The sequence below is a fragment of the Dermochelys coriacea genome, chromosome 15 (genome assembly GCF_009764565.3).
Source record: "Dermochelys coriacea isolate rDerCor1 chromosome 15, rDerCor1.pri.v4, whole genome shotgun sequence".
Taxonomy (NCBI): domain Eukaryota; kingdom Metazoa; phylum Chordata; order Testudines; family Dermochelyidae; genus Dermochelys; species Dermochelys coriacea.
In genome coordinates, this window is record NC_050082.1 from 32,606,180 (window position 1) to 32,623,328 (window position 17,149).

Sequence of the window (17,149 nt, forward strand, 5' to 3'; positions counted from 1 at the left end):
CACAAACCAATGTGCACAGCCATAAGAATTAGCCATTGCTTACAGCGCAATCACCAATACTAACAGAAGGGGGTGTACTAATGCCATGAAGATTCTGTGCATCACAACAGGCAAGATACATTTTGGCATGGGAACCAAACTAGTCTGTCCAGTTAAACTTGTTTATAATTAATTTGCAAATTATTAATACGCATTTAGCAGATTTCACAAGAACAGCAATCCAGTCACCTGCCTTCAGCAGCCCTTTTAGATCAAATGAAGATTTCTTCCTGAAGAGATAAAATACATCTGCTCAAAAACACCACCACCACCACACAAAAAAAGAGAGCAAGAGAGAGCACTATGAACAATGTTCCCAACACACACTGAAGTGTCTGTATCTGGGTTAATTTCAGCTACTCTGAATTGCAAAGTAATGTTTAATATAGCAAAAATATTGTGTCTGATCATCTTACAAATACTTTATGCCTTCATCCCAATGCATGTTAAAATGTGAATGAAGGAACATTGGAATTGCCACACCGGATGAGATTAGCAGTCCACCAAGATCAGTATATTGTCTTTAACAGTAGCTTTTATCAGATATTTTCAGAGGGAGGTGCAAAATACCTTGCAGTAAGCAGTTATGGATTAAACTGCCCATAGAGAAAATCTCTTTTGGATCTCTATTAGTTAGAGATGGGTTGATGTCCTGAAGCAAAACTGTATAGTTATTACTACCCAGTTTATTGCACTGAACGCAGCATGTATGATCGCAAAAAAGATTGCGGGCATTTAATTTCTTACCTAGCAGCCTAAGTTTGATCTCCAAGACCTCTCTTCTACCTTTCCTTGCCTCACTGGTACATATATGTACCACATCCATCGTCTTCATCCTAGCACTGCATGCAAGTCTGTCTAGATGTCTCGAGTGGTCTGCAGCCTTCGCACCCGGCAGGCAATTCACCATGCACTTCTCTCAGTCATTACAACCCAACTACCTGTGTTTCTAATAATTGAATCCCCTATAACTATTACTGGCTCTTCCTAACAGGGATCCCACCCCGGAGAGAGACCCTCAGTGTGAGAGGATACTATGACATCAACCAGAAGGAGGGTCCCAACAATGTGGTCATTTCCCTCCACTCCAACTTCATGTACTCCTTCCCCAAAATTTTCATCCTCCTCAACAGCACAGAAGCTGTTAGATTGGGGGTGGGACTTCTCTACTGTGTCCTGGAAAGTCTCATCACGTGCCATGCATCCGGAGCTGGAGATTTTGAAAGCAGTAGTGCCTGTTGATCCGTGCATGCACCCTTGCTCCCCCTCAGGGTTTTGTCTGAGGCAATAAAGGGCAGATCGACCACACCCTCAGTTCCTTCTCCGCTGCAGCAGAGGGGAAGGAGGGCGGGATTGAAATAGAAATAGGGATCACACATCTCATAGAACCTCCAGTTACAGGTAAGTAACCTCCACCTCTTCTTCAAGTGATGGTCCCTACTACTGTATTCCACTGAGGGTGATTAACAAGTAGTACCTAGGTAAGAGGAGGGTGTGAGGAAGATGATGGAACTGTGGAACAGAGAACAACCACACCGAATGAGGCATTTGTCGCAGAGTCTCACACCAAGGCTCAATAGAAAGAGAAGGTATGTACCCATTGCCACATGTCCACCTTACATATGTCTGTATAAAGCATGTCGTGAAGCGGGGCCATGTTTGATGCTTGAGCTCTTGTGGAGTGGGCTCGTATCCAGTGGTGAGCTGGAGCCTGTTTGCACCGGTTTGCTAGAACTGGTTGTTAAATTTAGAAGCCCTTTTAGAACCGGTTGTTCCGCGAGGGACAACCGGTTCCAAAAGGGCTTCTAAATTTAACCGGCCAAAAGTGGTGCCTTAGGCGCCGACTCCATGGGTGCTCCAGGCCTGGAGCACCCAAGGGGAAAATTTAGTGGGTGCAGAGCACCCACCAGCAGCTCCCCACCCCACCCCTGGCCCCAGCTAACCTCCGCTCCGCCTCCTCCCCTGAACGCGCCGCCCCACTCTGCTTTTCTGCCCCCTCAGCTGGGGCAGGCTGAGAAGCAGGCGGCGGCTTCCCGCTCAGGCCCAGGAGGTGAGCTGGGGCAGGGGGCATGAGGAGGACCTCCCACACCACAGCAGGTAACCCGGGGGGCCCCCCCCACAGGGGAACCGCTCCCCGCCCCAGCTCACCTCAGCCACCCTCGGCCTGAGCGGGAAGCCGCCACCTGCTTCTCAGCCTGCCCCAGCTTCCCGCCGAAGAGCTGATTTCCCGGAAGCCGTGGAGGGGGCGGAGAAGCAGAGCGGGGCAACGCGTTCAGCGGAGGAGGAAGAACGGAGGTGAGGTGATCTGGGGCCAGGCGCAGGATGGGGAGCTGCTGGTGGGTGCTCTGCACCCACCAAATTTTCCCTGTGGATGCTCCAGCCCCGGAGCACTCAGGGAGTCGGTGCCTAAGGCACCACTTTTGATGTGATCAGTGGGGGAGCAGCCGCTCCCCCGCCTCAGGAGCCAGAGGGACCTGCCAGATGCTTCCTGGGAGCTGCTCCAGGTAAGCACCTCCAGGACTCCCCACCTCGCCCCTTGGCAGATGCCTCTGGCTCTTAGGGATGGGGTGGGCACCCATTACAGTGGCCCATGAGACCCTCCTGCCCGATTCTGGGGGCAATCAGGGGACAGGGGAGGGGGTTGGATGGGGCAGGGGTCCTGGGGGGCGAGGGTGGGCAACGACCCCCTCATGGGGTGAGGAGGGAACCAGTTGTTAAGATTTTGGCAGCTCATCACTGCTCGTATCCCATGGGGTGGAGACAGCCCAGCTAACTGATAAAATGTAATGCACCCTGAAACTCACTTAGAAATCCTCTGAGTGAAAATAGCTTGCCCTTTAATCCTTTCAGCTATAGCAATAAACAGTCTGGGGGACTTCCTGAATGGTCTCATTCTCTTCAGGTAGAAGGCCATGACCCTGTGGATGCTGAGGGAGTGAAAGCGCTGTTCCTCTGCTGAGGCGTGAGGCTTTGAAAAGAAAGCAGTTAAGTGTATGCGTTGCTTGAGATGAAAATGTGATACAATCTTTGCTAGGAACTTGGGGTGCAAGCGCAGGGAAACTTTGTTCTTATGGAATGTGGTAAATGGGGGATCCGCCATCATGGTGCCCACTTCACTTATCCTTCTCATGGAAGTAATAGCTACCAGAAAGGCAACCTGCAAGAAGAGGACAGACGGGAGTGTAAGGCCAGAGGCTCCAAGGGTGACTTCATCAACATCATGAGGACATGGTTGAGGTCCCATTTGGGAGCAATGGATTGAATGGGAGGATAAGTTCGTAGGAGGCCTTTCCATAACCTGGTAGTCAAGGGGTGAGTAAAGACAGAGTGCTCTTCCACTGGAAGACAGTGATAGCGAGTATGTGCACCTTGATGGAGTTGAGAGCGAGGCCTGACATAGATACATCTTCAGGGAGAGGAGATAGTCCAAAAGAAGAGACTGTCCACATCTTCAAGGGCAAGACCCCTGTCTTGGATCCCTCAAGTGAATAATTTCCACTTGACCCCTATGATCGCCTTATGGACTCTTTTCTGCTACTCAAGAAGATGCCTTGTACTGCTGACGAACATTCTTGCTCTAGTGAAGATGCCCATCCAAAAACCAAGCTCTAAGGTGAAGAGTCTGGGGATAAGGATGCTGGATCCACCCACCTTGTTAAGTCACATTCAGCCTTGCTCAGGAGATTAAGTATTTTCACTTTTAGGACCAATGAAATTTCTGATATTTGTTTCTCTCTTCCTTCCCATTTCTCTTACCGCTTTTCTTTTCTCTGCATTTCCTTTCCTGGAGCAACTCAAAATTCTCCTGTACCATGGAGCATCACTTTCACCCCATTCCCAAGCCCATCTGATAGAATGCTCAGTAACAAAATAGTCAATGACCCATGGTGTCATTGTTAGGCTTTGGATTTAACATCTCTATGAGATTAATGAGCCAGAGGAGTCCATATCTTGCCAAAGCCATTGTTACAGGCTGTCTGCAAACTCTGGAAGACAAACCTGCTTTGATTTATGGTGGCTTCACATTTGAAAACTTAATTTTAAAATCAGGGATATAAACTTCTTTTAAATAAAGAAAAGTTTGATTCGCAGAACTTGAATATGCAATGCTGACTACATAAATACAAAGTTTTCCTGTTATTCTTTTATTACCCTTATATTTCTAGAGTCACACTCCAAAAACTTAAGGTTAAAAAAAAAAAAATCTAACCAATAGTTCGCCATATCTGTAACGAAATTTAGATATGCCTAGATAGTCTTAAGTGCCAAATGCTACCTTAAAAACACACACAAAAAATGCTCTTTACTAGTTTTCTATATTATCTTCCAAAGTTGCACAATGTGAATCTGCTGAGCAACCAGGGTCCCACTGAGTAATACATTATAATTGCACATGATTACACACAATATTTCTGGAAATGTTCTCTCTCAAATGGGTCAAATTCATAGTTTAACTTCTCTGCTAGACATACTATCAAGTCAATCTTACTGTCATCAAGAGGTTTTATTCCTGCAATATAGATTACTGCAGAAGATCTAGAGAGGCTAAGCTCTAATGCACACACCTCTCAGGGTCACTACACGGTCCTCATGAATAATTTTCCTTTGGATTAGTGAAAAAATAATTTTCTTCAAGCATTTATTATATTTATGGTAGTTTTACGAGTTACGTTAATCTATTATGGCTTAAATTTTAGTTCCTGATCTGTGTTTTAGATCCAAATGTCTACACTACAAACACTACAGCTGAAGCTATGCCACTGCAGCACAGACAACAACAATGGAAGGTGTTTTTCCATCACTGTAATAAATCCACCCCCAGAGACGGTAGCTAGGTTGACAGAAGAATTCTTAAATCAGCCGGTGTACTTACTGTGGGGGTTAGGATGACCTAATTACATTGTACAGGGAGTGAAATTTTTTACTACCCTAAGTGATATAGCTAGGTCGACCTAAGTTTTGGGTGCAGACCAGGCCTAAAATCAAAATTTAAATTGTGCAAAATTAAGCATGACTGCACTAGAGAGTAACTTCTATTCAATTTGAGAATTAAGAATTACTACCAGGAACTGAGAAAGGAGACTGTTTAGCTGACAATCAGAATCATCAGTTGAATACTCCTTTATTTACATTCAGAGGGTTTAAAGCACCCAGTCTTGGGGTTGAAAGGCAACACAGGACTCAGGAACGAATAGTTTCTAGAGAATTGAACAAACTGTAAATCAAATAGAGGAAAGGAAATTCAGATCAAACTCTTACTCTTGTTCCAATCTTCCTTAAGGGAATTCCCAAAATACAGCTTAGTTCCCCTAATACTGTAATCTCTGTTGTACTTTTATTGTCCTTGTATTTCTGATTAGCATCCAAACAAAAAAAATAGCAGGGACTAAAACTCAACCTCGGAGACTCGAATTATAACAAGTACTATGTACTGGTACGATATACTGTGTACTCCCATAATAATTGCTCAAGACCTGGAGTATTTCAAGGTGAATTATACCAATCTGTTACATTAATTGGCCTATATTTACTTTCAACTCTTCCAGTTATTGAAGTACAAATTTGTGCAGCACCTTATTCCATGTCAGTGAAGGATGAAGAGAGTCTGTTAAAGAAGGAATTTACAAGAAAGTCATGCTGAAAACAGAAAGGGAATTCATGTCTTTGGACCACTGTGTGAAGTCCTCAGTCTCAAATTTCTACCACTAAAGAGGTTGTTGGGTTTTTGTTAATGATCCTAGGAATCAGTGGAGCCTTTTTGTAACTTTCACAAAACGACTTGGATCAACATGCACACAGCCAAACAAGAACTCATTTGGAGAATACAGTCATCTCCAGTAATCCCGGTAAAGAAAGGAAAGAAAAGTGACAAAATGTTACTCTAATGGAGTTCTGCTCAAATTTTACAAGCTTTGGATAAAGGGCTCATACCAATGCTCTCACAGGAAAACTCTAAAAAATCATTTTAAAATCAACTCAAGATTCCAAACTAGAAAAATCTACAAGAAAACTTTAAAATAGCAAATAATTACATATAAAAAACAGCTTTACTTACCTCCAAGCTTCATTTTAATTAGTTCCTGAAGGGGATAGGGAGAGATATCCAACACTACTCAGGTCAAATATTTTTCTGTATTCTCTGCAACTGTTTTAGATGCTTGTGGTAAAGACTGTATCAGAAAAACTTGGGGTTGAACGCTATTTGGATTTGTGCTCCCCAGATGCATGGAAATTGAATACTGTGTAGGTAAAAAAAACCCTCAGTTCCTAAAAAACAAAATACTACCTTTACAACTCATAAAGCTCCCCATTCTGGCTAATTAATGGAATTGCTTCGACTCTAAAGAAAACCCAAGCTTCTAATTTCCCAAAAGGATGTGTGTTTTCTGCCGCTGAACACAAGGAAAAATTCCACTCCGATACACTGGTGAACTGAGCAAATATTTGAAGAAAAAAAATGGTGAAATGGGATAACACTATATTTTATATTGTGACATATACAACATATATATTGGGTTTTTCATGGTGCCCATCATCTTAATGTCAGACTGACACCACATTGAAAATGAATCTCATAACAAAGCAAGATGATTGCGTAATCAATACAGTATATGATCAGGAACAGCTTATCAGAATCTTGTTTACACTGACAACAAGAAAAAACAGTGAGACATATTGTGCTTTTTCTAGATTATATTAAATTGTAAAAACCATTCTGAAATTTATGGCGTTCTCAGAACACAGAGCTAGTTAAGTAGTTCCCAAACTATGGTTTACAAATAATTTCTTTCAGATTCATATCCCTCATAAGCAATCAGAAGTAATTGAGAAAGTACGCCAATTCCACCTAGCAGTCCTCCAGTTCCCATCGAAACACAGACTGATATCACTCAGACTAACATTTTTGGGGAATATTTTTATTAGAAAAATAAGTGAAAGATGATAAAACAAAGAGAACAAAACCTCGCTGACCTGGTGGGAGTCTCACTTCATCCTTGGTCTGGAGAATAGCTGTCAGCAAGATGGGTTAATGAGAAAATTCACTTGTGTGTTTGCCCTTCAAATAAACAACAAAGGCTCCTCTGTGCTTCCTCCATAAAATAGGAAAAAAAGACCCAAGAGCCCCAGCCACTGCAAACAACAAAATGCCTTTCCTTCAGTGTAGATTTCAGCCACCATTTCAGGGAAACTCCAGAGAGGAAATACACAAAGTACAGCCCAGAGACTCACAGAGCACAGCATATTAAATACGCTTAAGTAAGTATTCTACTGTCAGTAGTAAAGTCATTACAGATAATTAGTGTTTATTTTATGCCATGACCTATGTTAATGAGGCTAAGACAGCTGCTCTTGCTAGACCACTGAAAATACCTAGCTTCAGCACTCCAATGTGTAGTATCAGAAGTGAGCAAAACCATGTCTAAAATATGTTGACCAAGATAGACTCACTTTTAAGGGGACACTAGCCCCTATCCTTGTTTACGCTGGTAGTTCGCAGATAATAGAATTAATAACCACTAATTTTAATAACCACTAATAGAATTAATAACCACATAACTTATACATATACATAACTTTTCTGTATATGAAATAAAAGTAACTGGTTTTGTAAAGATTTTACATTTTAAGTTCCATTTTTATTAGACTCTATATTTTTAATTGACATTTTGAATACAGTCATATTGGTAAAACGTACTTTTATGTGGAGGGGAGAGGGAGGATTTGTTTGCAACAAAACAACAATAGGATGTTTCATCAGTAACAGATATAAAAACATAATGAATAGCCCCAACCTGTCATTTTGGTGACAGTTTTTGTCAGACCTGTACAATGATAATCATGCCTTTGGGGGGAACGTTCTACTCAAGAGAATGGTATGGAGACTGTCAGGAATAAAGAACAATACTTTGGACAAGCGTCTAGATTAAAAATAACAGAAAGTCAAAGTTTTGTTTCTTTTTGTATTCTAAAACAGACATGAATAGGACTATGGTCTTGGACAGCTGATAAATTTGTTCCAACCGCAAACACATGGGGGAAGAGCCCCATTACTTAACAAGCCAAGTAGAAATGGCAGGAGTTGTGCAAAGAAATAAAATGATTTAGATGATCAAATTAAAACAGTAATAAACTGGAGAAAATGGAGAAGAAATAAGGACATGAAGTAGGGCATGTATAGAGGAATGACCAAATACAAAATGGAGGAATAACTGCAAGGCAGAAATGTCTAGCGATTACTGTGGCGCTAAAACAAGGTATTTCAGCAGGTAAATACTTCCATAGTCAGATTCAGCATCCATAGTGCCTGCTTCAACTCAGCAAAACTAACAAAGATTCAAGACATAGAACAGACATAAAAAACAAAGGAAGATGCCTTAGGCAGCTCTTGGACATCACATCAGTTTCGTAGGTACAAATATGTTTTATAAGCCAACACTCAAAACTGTCATTGTCCAGCAGCCAAATATGGACAAAGAGTTTGGCAATACTCTCAAAATCTTCTAAAGCCAATCTAATCTGAAACAATTTCTGCTGGACCAACAATTTAGGCCAAAGAAAGATTCCTGTGCAGGAGAATGAGAAAAATACATAGCCAGCAGCAAAACATAATGCAGAGGGTGAAAAAAAAAAATCAGCTGGGGATTTTCATTATCTCAATTACTGTGTTGCATTATGGCAGCTTTTTTAAAAGACAAGGAAATTGCCCTGCTGAGACATTTTCATCAGATCTCCATCCAGAATAATCATGGCTTAAAACAGCCTCTGTGTTTACTTTGTTGATCGAGCTGTCTAGTCAGCAAATAGAATTGCACTGTGAATGTGTTTATTTCATATTCTTTTATCCAATGCGAACTATGTCAAGTGAACACTGAAAATCTTAAATCCTTGCATACAGAAACAGAGGAACAATTGCCATACTGGCTCAGACCCATTATCCATTTATTCCAATACAATTTCCAACAGAGGCCAGCACCAGATACTTTAGAGGAAGGTTTAAGAAATGCTGCAGTAGGTAGATACGGGACAATTTGCCTCCCCATATTAGGTCTCATTCTGGTCTCTAATAGTTAGAGGGAGGCTTAGGCCAGGGGAGGGCAAACTTTTTGGCCTGAGGGCCACATCGGGTGTCCAAAATTGTATGGGGGACCGGTTAGGGGAGGCTGTGCCTCCCCAAATACCCAGGCATGGCCCAGCCCCCAATCCCTATTCAACCGCCCCCTGACAGCCCCCCCTGGACTCCTACCCCATCCAACCCCCCCGTTCCCTGTCCCTTAACGGCCACCCGGGGACTTCTGCCCCATCCACCACTCCCTGCTCCATCCCCTGACCGCCCCCAGACACTCCACCCAACTGCCCCCCACCGCCCCATCCAACCCCCCCTCTCATTCCTGACTCCCCTCCTAGGACCCCTGCCCCATCCAACCACCCCTGCTCTCTGTCCCCGACCATCCCGGGAACCCATGCCCCTGACTACCCCCCGTCACCCCATCAAAACCCCCTCTCCTTTCTGACTGCCCTTCCGGGACCCCTGCCTCCATTCAACCCCCATTTCCCATCCTTTGACCGCCCCAACCCCTATCCACCCCCTCAAACTCACCTGCCCTCTATCCAACCCCCCCCCACTCCCTTCTGCGCAGGTAGCTGGCGGTGCTACAGCCATGCCACCGTGCAGCACAGAGCAACAGGTCAGGCCGGGCTCTGCAGCCCCCACCCAGAGCATTGCACCAGTGGCCCAGTGAGCTGAGACTGCAGGGGAAGGGGGAACAGCGCGGGAGGGGCCGGGGCTAGCCTCCTGGGCCAGGAGCTCAGGGGCTGGGCAGGAGGGTCCCACGGGCAGGATGTGGCCCGCGGGCCGTAGTTTGCCCATCTCTGGCTTAGACCCTGAAGAATAAGGTTTTATCTCCCTTCCAAAATTTGTTAGCAGTAAACTACAATTCTAAGATATTCCTTTTTTCCATAGAAATAGCCAATCCTTCTTTGAATCTTCCTCAATTCTTGGCTTCAAAGCCTGCAGTCATTTGCAAAGGGGTTATTCTGTGGCTCTAACATGGGACAGATAATTCCACAGTGCTCCAAAGCAAGAAGGTTCAAATCCACAAAAATAGCCAGTGAGAAGGGAGTTATTTCAAGGCTTTATAACATGGGACAGGTTGAGTTCAGGATCAGCTGGAGACAGGTCATTCATTAGCTCTCTACCATGAGAATGGCTGACTACACAGGTTCATCGTATGTAGCGTAGAGATGGAAGGAGGAGGTGGAAGATTTGTTCTGCAAGCTACCTGAGAAATACTGCTTCAGGACTAACACAGGAGGAGGTTATGACAGAGGCGTGTTTGATATGGAAATTTGTGCTAATTGCAAATTAGAGAGGGGGGGAAGCATTAAAGCTGGTCAGAAAATTTCCACTGAAACAATTCACAAAAACAGGAAAAAGTTTGTTTTTTGTTTTGTTTTTTCGTGAGAAAAAGTTTGCTTTCCTACCAGGCCACTAGTATACTGGGATTCTGCCTCTAGAAGAGAAATACTTCTGATTGAGCTATAAACTTTCCAGTATAAACTAAAGTTCAGAATGAACAGCTAAGAATGTCCTTAAATTTGGTTTGTATCTTGAGTTGATTGAGACTGTTTACAGGAAAACAGCACAATTAACATGCTGCCAAGGTAGGGCCACAGAAGAATGAGGCCTTTTTCATATTAGTCTTTATTTATAGCATGAAAGTCATATCCTACAAGCAGTACCGCCAACTCTAAAAGGTTCAAAAATCATGAATGAAGCCCAGAGAAATAATGAAATTAATCCAAAAATCGTGAGATTTTTAAAGAATATGTTATACTGTGTTTTTTGGTCTGTTCTGATTTTTTAATTCTTCCTACCCATCCCTAATATGTGTGTGAGACAATTAACATTGACCAACCTCCCAAACTTATTGGGAAGATGATTTTGGCCCCTGCTGCAGGAGTTCTCATCCCCATATATGTCCATCCCCTGCCCAGCAATTAATTCTGTTCCCCCAACCTCCAAAATCAATCCTTCCCCCACCCCAGCCCCTCACCAGTTCTAGCCCCAGAGCCTCACATCTGCTCCACCTGAGGTTCTTCATGAGCCTCTACCAACCTGGCCAGGAGCTGCAGCAGTGTCCCGTTCTTCCCCTTCCAGCTTTAAGGGAAGAGGGGCAGCACCAGAGGTTCTTCACTTCTCTTTGCACATTGAGGGTGGGCTGGGGATAGCACAGAGGAGCTGTCCCCGATCAAAGGGGGAGGGGGAACAGAGCCATTCTGAGCTGCTGGAATCTTTCTGTTCCCTCTTCCTCTTCTGTGAGAATGATGTTGGGTTGCAGAGGGAATGGGAAGAGAGTTCTGCCTGCTTCTTGGCTGCTCTGCACCAGAAGGTGGGAAAGTGGCACAAACAACCAATCAGATGGGGATTTTCTTTCTGGGGCTGAAATTTGCTAGAAGGCTGGAGCTTCTCATCACTGCAAAATTGGCTCCAGCCCTGGCCAAAATTCCATCACTCATGAAAAAAAGATCACGAGACTTGACAAGACCCATAGAAGCAAATTTAATCCACTGTAAAACTGAGTGCTTTGTCAAGAGGAAAGTTAAACCAAATATAGTTCCAAACTAGACCACTGGGGGATGCTGCTCATAGTGGCTACCGCTCTGGGAAGAATAAGAATAAGAAGGGGCTCAGGAAAAGCTTTGTGCAGGAACGCCTGGAGAAGTTACTCCGACTGTTTCATTTCTTATCTCAACAAAGATCTGTTGGGCTTTGCAAGCAAGTGTACATTTTATAACAAACAAGATGGTTCTTTTCAAATTTATCCAAAATGACAGGAACAAACAACATAGTAATAGTACCAATATCTAGCTCTTATATATTTTTTTTCACATGCAGATCTCAAATCACTTTACAAAGGAGGTAAGCACCATTTTCCACCTGCAAAAAGGTGATAACTGGAGGCACAGAAAATAGAAACGTCTTGCCCAAGGTCACAGAGTGGGAGAACTGGGATTAGAATAGAAAAGTCTCCCAAGTTCCAGTTCAGTGCCATATCTACTGTCACACATTGCCTCCTGTTACTACCTACATTTTTTATTTTTTGTCTAACTATGCAACTTTAACATTGCATTATTATAGGGGTTTCTTTGCATTTAATAGACTCTGATTTGATAACACAGAAAGATGCCTTCAGATAACATAGCTAATCTTTTAGCTAGTGAATTTCCTATTCCCTTTTAGTTTATTTTCCCTTTGATGCACAGGGCTATTCCTTTAACAGACAGTCATTTCAAAGGTCACTGTATTTCTGTCTGTGATTGGCATGTGAAAAATATTCTTTTACGAGGTCCTTCCATAACTATTCATTGAAGTGGGCTCCACTGTAAATCATTACCAGATTTCTCAGTAACAAAAAACAAAACTATCCAAAAATGTACTGGCTTTTATACTCCGTGCCTCCCAGCATTTATACAATTGAACGAATAGGAAACTTGGAGATCATTTACAACTTTATTTTACATAGCGCCTGAAACTGTCCAAAATGTTTTATAGTATTCATTAATACAAGACAGAAGTTAGTGATGGAAGAAACTTATGAATTTCTAGTCCATCTCCCTGTCAAAGCAGGATTCTCCTTACTAATGCAGGATGTGGTACCTGGTATAAATTACAGAACCCAGTGGTGTAAATAATATGGTGAATTATATTTCAGTAAAAATAACAGAGGAAGAGGCAAGGGAGTAAAGGTGTTTAAGATCTAGAATGATAAGGAAAATTAACAAAGTGGAGTGATTCAGGCAAGCTACTCCAGGCAGTAGGACCCCCAGGTTGGAAGGCTCTCATAACTACAATCATAGAATCCTAGAAGATTAGGTTTGGAAGAGACCTCAGGAGGTCATCTAGTCCAACCCCCATAGAATCAATTAAATATGCACCGATACACATCCAAATCATTGTAATGTATATTCTTAGGGGTCTTTGGCAGACTCAATAAAAATGCTTTCTCCCGCTTCAGCCCACCCATCCAGAGTTTAGTGGATCCTGGGACTTGCTGTGAAAAGTGATATTGGTATATTTGTTAATATCACCGCACACTTAATTGCGACCTGGGAGGCTATGAAAAGTGGTAAGTGATATTAACATACAAACAAGTATCACTTTTCACAGATAGCTAGCAAGTCTGCTGTGAAAAGTGATACTTGCATGTTTGTTAATACCACTTTTCGCAGCAAGCCCCAGGACCCAGTAAACACTGGATTGGGGGGACGGAAGCGAGAGGCAGCAGGGGCCAGAGGTGATGGTGGGATGGATTCGAGGCCAGGAAGGCAGCGGGGGCCGGGGGCGGGTAACGAGCCCCACTGTGGCATGGCCAGAGCCAAGGCCTGGTGTCTGCTGCCATGCGGCCAGGGCCGGGGCTCAGTGCCAGTGGCCAGAACCCGGAGCTGGGGACAGGAACTGTGTGGTTGGAGCCAGGGATTGGAGCCTCCTGCCACACAACTGGAGGTGTGGGCAACACCCAGAGCTAGTACTACTGCTACACGACCAGAGCAAAGAGCTGGATGCCAGAGCCCACCACTGCGTGGCCGGAGACAGCACTCGCCGGTAAACGGCCGGAGCCAGCACTCGCCGGTGCACGGCCGGAGCCAGGGGGTAGCCGTGTGAGTCAGCTCCTGCCACCATATGGCCGGAGCCTGGGAACAGAGCTGTGAGTCGGCACCTGCTGCCATGCAGCTGGGGCAGGGGATCAACACCATGGGCTAGGGTCGCGTTGCTGGAGCCCGGGGCCAGTGCCGGCCACCACACGGCTGGAACTGGGGGCCAGAGGCCAACTGAAGCTTTACGGCCGGAGCTGGGGGTCAGAACTTGAAGCTGTGAAGGCAGAACTGGCCACTTAGTGCAGCTTAGCACTCAGCCAAGTCAGCTTCTGCCCCCAGTCTCCCTGGAGACTGGAAACCCAACTTGAAGATCCCTGGACCTGAATATGAAGAAAAGCAGCCAAAATATCACACCACACATTGTAAAAACAGAACGAATGCTGAAGGGTGAGATTCAGGAAAGTCAACACTTTGATCTATGAAAAATAGAACATAATGCTTTCTCTCAATGGAACACAACAGAAACACACTGTCAGGCAACACCATTAAATAAAGGCAGTGCTATCTCTGGGGCTCCCTGTTTTATAGAAGAGCATCTCTTTACCCTTTCTATGACAAATCAACATGTACGGTCATACATGGCTTGTCATGTCTTACTGAGGATGTTGGGCCATATGGAATTTCTTAAAAAATTATCAAGAAAATACACCAAACAGAACAGCTATAGAAAAACTAAATTTTAAGAAAAGCAGGAGGTGGTGACCTAAGCTGAAATCCTTCGTTTTCTACTCTAATACCCTGTTACCAATAAACTCTAGGCAGTATGGTCAATTCTCACACTGTTCTCCTGAGGCTTTCAGAGCAAGATACTTCTAGCTGCTGCTGAATGTTTATTAGTGTAAATCTTGAGAGATGTCTGATCTTCACACACCATGAATGACATTTGTTTAAAAGGCTGAATCCAAAATCTTCACAAGGATCAGCAAAAAAGAATTCCTGCCAGGGAGCTGAGGAAAAATAGACAAACGTCTGTTTACACAGAAAATAGTTTAACTCTTAACAGGAAACTCAAATAAGTCGAGTAGCTTTTAACACAGAAAGATTTCTATTCTCCAGAGCCTCCGCCAAAGTGAACTGTAAGTAAAGAATGATTTATGTTCATCTCCATTATAACAAAATAATTACAGCCTTAATAATACTGCAGGAGCTGCAACTCCCATAGAAAGTCTCTCACCAGAAGGAAAATGGGCTTTCCTACCTTTGGCCATTTAGGATTTAGGAGTCGTGCTTTGATTGCATCATCCAGTGCCTTGTCGTACTTCTGGATTTTCATATACGCTGCAGATCGGTTACTGTACAGGATGCAATTCTGAGAGTCAACTCCCAGGGCTTCATTGTACAGCATAATAGCTGTATGAAAATCACCATCATGACAGGCCTGGTTACTCTGACGAACTTTCTCAACAAACTCAGCCTTGCTCAACATGGGGCCGTCAGGGCTTCTTCCTCCAAAAGAATTTGATCCAAAGAGAGGAATCTACAGACAGAAAAAGTTATTAACCAAAAGTACTGATTACTCACTTTCACATCATTTTATTAAAGATTTTAAAAGTAGAAGAAACAGTATAATAGAAGATAAAACAATTAACCTTTTAGCAATTTAAAATTTGGGACAGGGAATGAAAACTTCTTCCAATTTTTAAGGTTTCAGAGTAGCAGCCGTGTTAGTCTGTAATGCATCCGATGAAGTGAGCTGTAGCTCACGAAAGCTTATGCTCTAATAAATTTGTTAGTCTCTAAGGTGCCACAAGTACTCCTTTTCTTTTTCCAATTTTTAAATTTGTTATTTATTGATCATTTTGTACATTTTTTGTACCAGAAGTAACAAAAACTTTCCCATGACGCATGATCAGCAAACAATGTCTTCATGATCTCCTAGAAATAGGACTACCTCCTCCAGATATAAGACTAGTTAATACATCCTTATAACTTACTGAACTCCACATGCTCATTGAGTTTTTGTTTAAATACAGCTATCCTACTTGACTATCATTTCAAGCATATTCCCTGGTTAGAGTGGAAGGGGAATGGTTTGCAGATTGGGAGAGTTTGGTAAATCAATAGGTTTGGTAGATGGGTCAACAAATACAAGTGTGTGTGTGAAGATGTGTTGAGATGTCATTAAGCAAGTGTGAATATGTAGGCATACTCGTACAGAGAGGTTGGTGAGCAGATGTACACAAGTTAGTGCCTATGAAGGGACCACACCATGTCAAGAGAAGTTTGAGTGAGGGTGGACCAGGATTTATTGGGGACACACCCTAAAGAATCATCCTGTTGACTTGTTCGCTAGTGCTGTAGACTCCCTGATTTCATGAAGGTCTGATAGTATTGGAGAGCACAGAAGTAAAAGTCTGCAATTACACTGTTCAGCGTCTTTCAATTACAAGCCTCTAAGGATGCAAAGCAAGCAGTAGTTTCTAATTCGAAAGGCTATTTTATGTGTTGATAACTTTGTAACAGACATTATGCACACATGGAATATTCAGAGACTATTGTATAAATGTTATATGTCTCTGTATAGGTGAGGTATTCTAAGGGGGAGTTATAGGAATTGCCTGAAGGAACTAAAGCCACTGGGGGGTGAGAGTGGAAGGGGGCGTAATCAATGCAAATCTCTAGGCTGGTAACCAGTCTGGAGAAGACTCATCCCCACAGGGAAAAATTCATCTGCTCATTTAACCATGCTCAAGAAACCAACAAAGAAAGGAAATCTGTATAAACTGACCAGCCTGATACAGAAAAGGACATCACTCTCTCATCAGCAGTTCCCTTACAGGTGGAGGGGCTTCCGGTCATCTGAACAGAGACTGTAACACTGACTTGCCAAAGCTGGCATCATCACAAGAAGCATGAGTGATGGCATAATGTGTGGAAAAGATACGTACACGTGACCATGTTACTACTTCGCAGTATCTGCTATCAGAATATTGCTCAGAAAAGCTGATGAAAGTGGACTGAGCCCTGGTGAAGTAGAGGAGACACTTTAGCATAGCTTAATGTACTCAAAAAACCCAATGTGAAATTCTCCGAGCTGACACTGATTGACCACTAACTGTCTCAGCACAGGCTTCAAAAAGCCTGGGAGAGCCTCCGAAGAATCTAGTACAGTCGAAGAAGGTGGTCAAATTTCTATGAACATCTAAGCTATGAAGTCTTTCTTCAGCTTTGAAAGAAAGAATGGGGTTTCAAGAAGACCACTAGATGATCAATAATTTGGTTCTGATGGAAAGCTACCTTGCGCATAAAACTTGGGGTGTCACAGGCCTGACACACAGATCAGAGCTCTATCACATTAATATGGAGTATAACTTCTTGGGGTGATCAAAGAGTTGACCTGAAGTTGAACAAGATGGGGCCCCCAGCCTTTGGTCGGTGCATCCGTTACCAGAGCCACAATCAATCTGGTGCAGTAACTGCAGCAGTACGTATATGCACACAATCACTCAAAGGA

General features: G+C 43.4%; 1 protein-coding gene across 2 annotated transcripts in view; it reads right to left on the reverse strand.

The window, feature by feature from the left end:
• Positions 1 to 17,149, reverse strand: part of TTC28 (tetratricopeptide repeat domain 28) — a 504,341-nt gene that overhangs the window by 457,800 nt on the left and 29,392 nt on the right. For both annotated transcript variants that reach the window (XM_043498375.1, XM_038373837.2), the window contains exon 2: positions 14,894 to 15,172. In XM_043498375.1, the coding sequence (XP_043354310.1) occupies positions 14,894 to 15,172 (279 nt within the window). The remainder of the gene's footprint in view (positions 1 to 14,893; positions 15,173 to 17,149) is intronic.